At 38.1% G+C, this 8,925-nt stretch overlaps 1 protein-coding gene across 1 annotated transcript in view; it reads left to right on the top strand.

The window, feature by feature from the left end:
• CEP162 (centrosomal protein 162kDa) overlaps positions 1-8,925 on the top strand; it is an 86,776-nt gene that overhangs the window by 34,706 nt on the left and 43,145 nt on the right. The window contains exons 12-13 of the mRNA XM_008580114.1: positions 3,795-4,077; positions 4,960-5,218. Coding sequence (XP_008578336.1) covers positions 3,795-4,077; positions 4,960-5,218 — 542 coding nt within the window. The remainder of the gene's footprint in view (positions 1-3,794; positions 4,078-4,959; positions 5,219-8,925) is intronic.

Raw genomic sequence — 8,925 nt, 5'->3', positions numbered from 1 at the left:
ACTCTCAGGCACCAGACAAGACGAATGCCTACATAGGTTCGTTGTCCCCTTCTGGGCCCCACTGCCATAAGCCATCTCCTGAAAATCCATAATCATAAGTATCATTAGTATGATTAAATATTTTAGTATAATTTTGAATCCTACTTCCAAGTCTCCCAGAGCGATAGTTATGAGGCAGCAAAGAATAAAATGTAATAAAGCATAACAAGCACACAGAGCTCCAGAAAATCAAGGTGGAACGCCGGCATCTTCTCCCACGATGAGGCCTTGCCATCATCCCTTCACGATGAGGCCCTGTAAACATCGTGTTTCATTAAAATATTTTCATCAGGCTTTAATGTTATGAGTGGGAGGCGCCCCCGCATCTTAGTAAGTATACATCATCAGCAATTTACTTCTTGCTCATATTACCATCCCATGTGGGTCAATGGGATTGGGGTTCTGCTCTACACAGTCATTTAGGGACTTACACTGCTTCTCTCTCAGCACATAGCTTTAAGGTTGTCATGGCATCAGCCAGCTAGTGGATAGGAAAGAAAGAGAATAGTTTAGCATGCTTTCTTTTAGCTGCCTCCACACAAAAGTCACAACACTTCAGCACACATTCTGTTGGTAAGAACCAGCACATCTAGTTAACAAGGCCCAAGGGGGCTGAGAAATGTGGTTTACTTATGCACCCAGGAAGAAAAGTAAATGAGTTTGGTAGATATCTAGCTTGTCTCTGCCAGACTATACCCATCCAACAACCAAATATCCATTTCATTCTTCTTCAGACACAGACCCACTCATCCCCTCCCCAAAGCAGACAGCCGAAAGTCCCACTCAGGACTCTGCACATCTGAAAGGCCAGGATTTCTAGGTGAAGCACAGTCCTCCCCATAGTCTCCATTATCCACCAGTGGATGAGTTAAAAAGACAAGTTTTATACTTCCTCATCTCTACCCAATATGAAATGGTGGAACTGCAACACATACTTCCATTCAGAAGGGTAGAGTAATATGTGAGGAAAATACAGCAGTCAGTGTTGCAACTTTGAAAACCACTGGAAAGATCTTATAAAGACCCCCCTAACTTAGGGATGGGAATTTTCCTTGATTAGGCCAATATTCTGCTCTTAAGGAAGAACTACCTTATTTTATATATATAAATAGTATGTATATATTATTCTGTATAGCCCCTGGTTCCTTTCCTTGGAGGATTCTTCTTGTATGTTATAACCATTGCCCACAACCAAAATGGGTTTTTGGGGAGGGTATGCCCATCTTGGGGGATATACTCCTTTCTCAGTCCACTTCCTGCCTGCAGGTAGTTTTAAGGCTCCCAGTCACTGGCTTTTTTGGTTTGGTTTGCCACAACCAAAATGGGTTTTTGGGGAGGGTATGCCCATCTTGGGGGATATACTCCTTTCTCAATCCACTTCCTGCCTGCAGGTAGTTTTAAGGCTCCCAGTCACTGGCTTTTTTGGTTTGGTTTTTTTTTTTTTTTTTAATAGGGTTGTGGTTTCTTTGGCATTACAGTTCCTTCAGAAAGTTTAGTAGACTTCTGATCTGTTTACTTCCATTCAGTTCCCTGTGCCAGTGGCCAAACTTAAAGTTCTTTGCTAGAAAAAGTTTTAAATCTGCTTTTTGTCTTTGTTTACTTGTCACTCTGTTATTTTCTCTTTATTTATAGCTGTCTGGATATTTTGGGGAACAATAACTTTAAGTGTGAAGAACCACCCTTAATATGACATTTGACAAGGGACTGAGTCACTCTTTTCAACTGAGAGAAGTCTCAGAAGATCTTGCTTTTTCATATCATTTTTCAGTGCTGAATCAACAGGTTTAGACACAGAGCTGAACCCAAGGGCTCTGAGTTTCTAGACTCGTTCTTTTCCCTTTCAATTCTACTTAAAAACAAGCTCATTCTATCCTGAGTTCATCTACCTTTTTGCAATATCTTTTCAAAAATAGACACTAGTAGCCAGTACTTATAACTTTGTTCTCTCCAGCCATTTCTCTTAGTACTCCAGGTTCAGCAGGCATGTGGTCTGCCTTATGAGTATTGTAGGTGACAGTGTAGCAGTTGTTTTGCCACTATAAAACATAGATTGCTATCACTTCCGCCTCTGATATCAGTTTCCTGCACCCAAAGCCAGACCACTCAGCCAGTGATACATATGTTGGGTTCTTGTCACCAGAGCATTCTAAGGGCAAGAACTAGTAAATGACCCTGTATAGACAGATGCAGGGTGGCAGGGAAATATGGTTTAGTTAGTACCCAGCAAGAGCAGGAAACAATTTCAGTAAGCATCTAGCCAGGTTCTGCTGCTGTGAAAAAGGAAAGAACTGTAATATTTTCTGATGATTCCAACTACTTTAGGAGTTTCTAACAGTTAATGAGAAGCCTTACATGATTAAATGGTAGCCTCTTAAACTGTTCTTTAATCTTGCAAATTATAAAATTAAATGACCTGTCTTAGTCTGTTTTTTGTTGCTATAAACAAAATATTTGAGGCTGGGTAATTTATAAAGAAAAGAGGTTTATTGGCTCACAATTCTAGAGGGAGGGAAGTCCAAGAAACATGGCACTGACATCTGCTTTGCTTCTAATGAAGTCTTTTGTGCTGTGTCATAACATTGCAGAAGGTCAAAGGGGAAGTGGACAGCAGCCAAACGTGAACTAATCCAGTCTTGCAAGAACTCATTGACTACCTTGAGAATGGCACCAAGCCACCCACAAGGGCAGAGCCCCCATGACCCAAACACTTACCACTAGGCACCACCTCTTAAGGGTTCCACCTCCCAACACTGCTACATTGGGGACCAAGCCTCAACATTAGTTTTGGTAGGGACAAACCATATTCAAACCATCGCATGACCTAATTGACCCTGATTAAATAATTTGAAGATAACAGTTCCCATATTTTTGGAGCCCATGTAGTTTGGTGACATTTAACTATACTTAGAACTTTTCCTTAAAGGTGTATTTTCCAGATTTTTAATATCCAATTGTTTGAATTGTCACATTTCATTTAAATACAGTCATGCATCACTTAACAGTGGGAGTACATTCTGAGAAATGTGTGATCAGGTGATTTTGTCATTGCGCAAACATCATAGAGGTATACAAACCTAGATGGTATAGCCTATTACACACCTAGGCTGTATAGTATAGCCATTATAATCTTACGGGACCATTGTCATATATATATAGTCTATTGCTGACTAAAAAATTCTTTTTTGGATGTTTTGGCACTTGACTATATTTTAAACTACAGAAATTATTTTATTTTAAAATCCTAGTGATTTTTCTGTTTTACTTTAAAATTTTTCCTGTGTTGTAATGAAATGCATGCCTGTAAGTATTTATATTCTATGCCTCCTTGGTGTGAATTACAATTAGTTCTTTAGTTTCTTATAGAAATGTGTAAAATGTTTTTCCTGCCTCAAACGCATGTTAACTTTATAAGAAGTTATGGATAAATGATATGTTACAAAAAATTTATGTAGAAATTTGTATTTCATTTTTCTTATACAAAAGCAATCTTAGTCTTGTTTGGTTTGGTCTTTCTTTAAAGTAGGTCTCAGAGTCACCTGTGTAACCCTTCATATTATACTGCATTAAAATTATCTGAAATTAAAAACAAGTATATGATACCATGTGAGTATTCATAGAATCACAAATAATGTATTTAACATTAGTTACTTAACTTGAATAGTTACAACTCATAAATGTTGTGTGTGTGTTTATAACTGATCTTTGAGGAGTTATTACAAAGGGTTCATGACTCTGTGTCCTGTTTTGTTTTATAGCTCTAAGAAAGTGGCTGATAATAAAGAAACTGAATTTGTTAGCCCTTTATCGCTTAAGATGAACCCAAACATTATGCCTCAAGACCCACAATATGTAAATCAATTTTTTGAAAAAAGTGATGAGAATGTGATTTTACAAAAGACAACAAATGTGGTTATGGAAAATAGCTGTCCAAAAGTAACTGCTGTGGAAGAACAGATCAACAAAACATATCTTGATATTTTAAGGAAAAAAATATCTGTTAATCCTCCATTATTACCTCAGGATGACAAAATTAATAAAGTAAGTATTTATAATCTAAATTGATTTGATATATTGAGAAACAAAATTATGTAAAGTGTGTGAGTACTATTGATAAGTGCATGCTGCTTAAGCTAGTGGGGCTGATTACATACTAACCTCCACAGTAGATCCTGAATATTTATGGGTGATGTTTATTACCATACCCTCCGGTCCCCAAATTTAAACATATCACTATAACATTAGCTTTCTTTTAGAAGCCATTCTTTACATTTCTCTTTCCTCTTTTTTCTTTTTTTTTAGTAAATATAGTCCAGAATTTTAATAGTATAACAAAATTAAGTTTATTCATTATTGTAGTGCTCATTGTTCACTCTTTCCAATAGTTTGCACTGTAGGTAAGTTGGCATTTTATAGGGATGTTGTTAGCAACTATGAAGAAACTTGTATTTCACTATTCCTTTTCCCTCTATTCTTGATCTATTCTGCTTTATAATTCCTATGATCCCAATATCCTATTTGTATTTTACAATTTTGAATTAATGTGTTTACTGTAAGTCAGTTGTTTGTGGAATAAGGCCAGGTATTAATAAATTTTTTAAAGCATCTTGAGAAATCTGGAGGAAAAAAGTTAATATGTTCTTCCTTGCTCTCTTCCGTGATTATTCTGGTAATTACGTATCTTGCTTTCTGGGAATCTATTTTGCTTTATTATTTTGCTTTACTTTGTTTTAATGCTAACTTTGAAGTTATGCTTCAAAATACTAAAATTCTGACGAATTAGAGAATTTTACTATAATAGTTTGCCTTTTACAAACTACATTATTTAACAATCACTATCATTTTGCCATTTGTTAAGTATTCATTTACAACAGTAGTTGAAGTTCAATTAGATACTAAAGAGTTTGTACTTGTTGTATACAGACTTTTAGATCTCAACTCAGTTCAGGAGAAGAAGGGGCTGTAATTGGTAAACAGGTACCAAACAAGAAGGTTAGAAGTGCTCCTCCTTTGTTTAAAAGAAAACCCCAGAGTGGATTATATGCATCAGTTAGAAGCTCAGGCTATGGGAAACCCAGTTCACCACTCAAGATGATTTCTACTCTTGAGAAGAAAATTTCAAAGGACATAAAGAGCAAAAACTTGAACTCCGTTCCCATCTCAAATCAAGCTAGGAAAAAAGGTAATCATATACTCTTTTCATAATAGAATTCCATGCATATAGTATATCCTTTTAGTTTCCTTGTTTTCATGGAAGAGAATTAATCTTAAGGCCTGCATTCATTTTCTAACAGACACAATTTACAAGAGGTGACAGGGCTTGACCCAAGGTGGTGGTGGTAGAAATGATAAAAAGTGGTTGGATAAGGATATAATTAGAAAGCATAACCCAAAATCAGAAGAATTGGTTTTGTTTTGCTAACGTTTTTGGCTCAAGCAACTGGAAGAATGGAGTTACTGTCAGCCAGGATAGGGAAAGCTCTGGTAGAGTAGATTTGGAAGTAGAGGAAAGACCAGGAGTTTAGTTTTCAAGATGGTAATTTTAGTATGTCTGTTCAACATGCAAGTGTAAATGACAAGAAGGCAATTAGATATAAAAGTCTGCAGTTCAAGAGGGAGGAATGATATCATTTGGCAATTGTTATCAAAAAAACTAATACAGGGCCAGCCCAGTGGCGCACTTAGTAGAGTGCGGCGCTTGGGAGCGCTGCGGCACTCCCGCCGAGGGTTCAGATCCCATATAGAGACCGGTCCACTCACTGGTTGAGCGCGGTGCGGTTCGCAACACCGTGGGTTGCGATCCCGTTGCCGGTCGCGGTACGGGCGCGACACCGAGGGTTGCGATCCCGTTACCGGTCACGAAAAAAGACAAAAAGGAAAAAAAATTAAAATAAAAATTTTAAAAAAAACCTATTACAGACAGTTTTTTAAACCTAAGACTGAGACTACCAAGAAAGTGAACATAGCTAGAGGGAAAAAAACAAACCAAGGCCTGCGGTCCAGGTGTGCTAACCTTAAGAGGTCAGGCAGAAGAGGAGGAACCTGCAAAGGAGACAGAGTGAAGTTGGAGGAAACCTGAGAGCACATGGATTCTGAAAAACAAGTTAAGAAACTGTATTAAGAAGAAGGATCCGCTCTGTCATTTGCTGCTGAGAAGTAAAAAAAGACGACGACTGAGAACTGATCTTTAGGTTTAGCAAGGAAGGAGGTTGTTAGTAAAGTGGACCAGCAGTTTCCATAAAGAGGTGGTGTGAAAGGCAGGCTGAATGGGAGTAGGAGGGAGTAGATGGAGTAGAATACGTGCTTCAAGTTGTAGACCACCCTGGAGGAAAGTTGCTATAAAAGGCAGCAAAAAATTGGGGCAGTAGCTGACGTTGAAGGGTGGGTCAAGAGAAGCTTTTTGTTTTGCTTTGCTTTGTTTTTAATGAGAGAAATGATTGTATGTTTGTATACTGTTAAAAAAGATTCAGTAGAAAAGAAAAAAAATTGACAATGTTGGAAAGGAAAGAATTACTGGAGCACTGTCCTTGAGTAAAGGAGCTGTAACGGGATCCAGTGCACAGTGGAAGAGTTGGAAGAAAGGAACACGCACAGTTCTTATGATCTAGGAACTGTGGAGGCAGATAGGAAGGGAGAGTATATGCTTGTAGGTGGATAGTTGTGGTGGGGAGAGAAGGTGGATGCTTTCTTCTGATTGCTTCAGTTTTCTCTGAGAAATAGAAAGTAATGTCATTATATGAGAGTGAGGATGGGGCACAGGTGTTGGCGGATTTAGGAGGGAAAAGAAGATGTGAAGTAGCCATCCAGTAGGATTAGATGATTAGCAGCCAGAAGAGTCTACTTGAAATTAGTGATCATCAATTTAAACCAAGTTGTACAGTTGGATTTACCAAGAAATATGGTTTTTGCCAAGAGACAACAATGAACTGAGAGAGAAGCACAAGGGAGCTGATTGATGGGTGTAAGAGAGTGACAAAATGGTTAACCATGGAATTGAAGTTGAGTGATGAAGGAGAAAGGACATCTAGAGGTTGTGGTACAATGTGAAACATGTAGGATCCATAGACTGGGAGTCCTAGGGGGATCAACAGATTGTTGGAATCCCAGTACTGGAAGGTGTGAGGTGGGAAGATGGAGATGACAAAGAGTAGGTGCCTAAGGCTGAGATTAGGGAGGGGTGGTTTTTTTGGTAATGGAAAGACCTGTACTATGTCAATGGGAGTGAATAGCTGAGATGGAGAGAAGTTCAGGGAACCAAAAGCCAGAGGACTGCAAGGATTACCTGAGTATATGAAATCACCAAGAAAGAAGATAGAAGCAATAACGTCCCAGTGAGTGGAGAAGAAACAAAGGAAATGAGGTAGAGGTTGATAGATGACAGCAACAATATTTTTATGAGTAAAGTGAAGTAATATTCTTAAAATTATTTTCCCATATTTCAAAATTTTACAGTGTTTGTGACAACTAGAATAAAAATAAAACACATTACTAAAAAGTGTAATGATGGACCATGACTTGTTGGTTTTTATACTTTACTTTTTCTCTTTAGACTATTAATTATGATTTTTTTAAAAATCTGTCTTTTTATTGAAGAATTGCCCAGAGCAGCCTTTGTTTTATTCAGAAGAGGTGTAATTCTTGTGGGATGGTTCTTACTTCTCCAGGAAGCAGACTCTGAGACAGAGATTAGTGTACAGAAGATATAGTGATGCAGTTGGGATCAACATTGTTAGGATGAAAAAGAAGCCTAGCTCCTGGGGCTTAACCAAATAAAAGGCTTCTCTTTTCAAAGAGTCCCAAGATAGGTAGTTCAGAGCTGGTATAGCTGTGCAAGGAACCAGATCCCTTTTTCTTTCCTGATGCAAAATCCTTAGAGTTTGGCTTTTGTCTTGTCACAAGATGGCTACTGAACCTCCAGGCCCTGTCCCTGAGGTAGGGTGAAAGGTAAAAGGTAGATGCCAGCCAAATCGTCAAGTTCTTCATCAGGAAATGCCGGAGACCAGCTCCAGTCGAGTTTGCGGGTCCTTGAAAGAGGGATGAGAAAGCCAGCGAAAATAAAAAACACAGACAGAGACCTCAATGCATCAGTATACATGTTCTCTCTCTGCAGGCTGTCAGCGTGTTGCAGCTGGAGCGCAGTAGAGCATGAGACAATGCCTTTTATTTAGTTTTTTCTCTGCAGGGGTTTTTTGGCTACTATTTTTATTACATCAGCAAGCTTAATAATTCAAAAAGGACTGGGGAAGCCAGTTTTTTTTTCTTCATTAGCACGTCTCAGGTGATTAGCTCGTGCTTCCTCCTTTTGGTATCAGGTTATCAGATTGGGACCATGTTCTCATTGTCCTGAAGTTAACCTGTGACCTTTTCCGGTTGGCAAGCTGTGGTTAATATCTACCCTATTAACAGGGTGGGACTATTGCAGTTGCAAAGTGATAGACAGTACTATCATATGACCTATGTCTATTGCTAACTGTGAGTACAAATTTGCTAAAAGGAACAATGTTAACATTTAACTTCTAATGGGGGTGTATTGATTTTATGTTCTAATGGAATGAACCTACTGTTCATATGGAAAAAGAACAGTGGATATTTGAGCAGCATGATCATGCACATTTTGAGGTTATGCATTCACTGTAGCCCTATAATCTCGATCTAAATGTTAAAGTGTCCTTGCGCACAGCACCATCCCTCACAAAACTAGGTGTACTCTCTTATTTTTCTAAGATCCAATTTTGCAGGTTTAATAATTTTACAGCATATATTTTTATCCCAACACCTGATTCGTAATGATTTATTTAAAACTGGATACCACCAAGTAAAGGGGTTTTTACAGTTTCATTCCCATATATTTAATTTGTCCCAATCATATAATTTCTCATTAATGCCAAC

Source organism: Galeopterus variegatus, unplaced genomic scaffold, assembly GCF_000696425.1.
Source record: "Galeopterus variegatus unplaced genomic scaffold, G_variegatus-3.0.2 Scaffold2023, whole genome shotgun sequence".
NCBI lineage: Eukaryota > Metazoa > Chordata > Mammalia > Dermoptera > Cynocephalidae > Galeopterus > Galeopterus variegatus.
The sequence above is the reverse complement of the archived record's forward strand: the minus strand, read 5'-3'. Positions and strand labels throughout refer to the sequence as shown.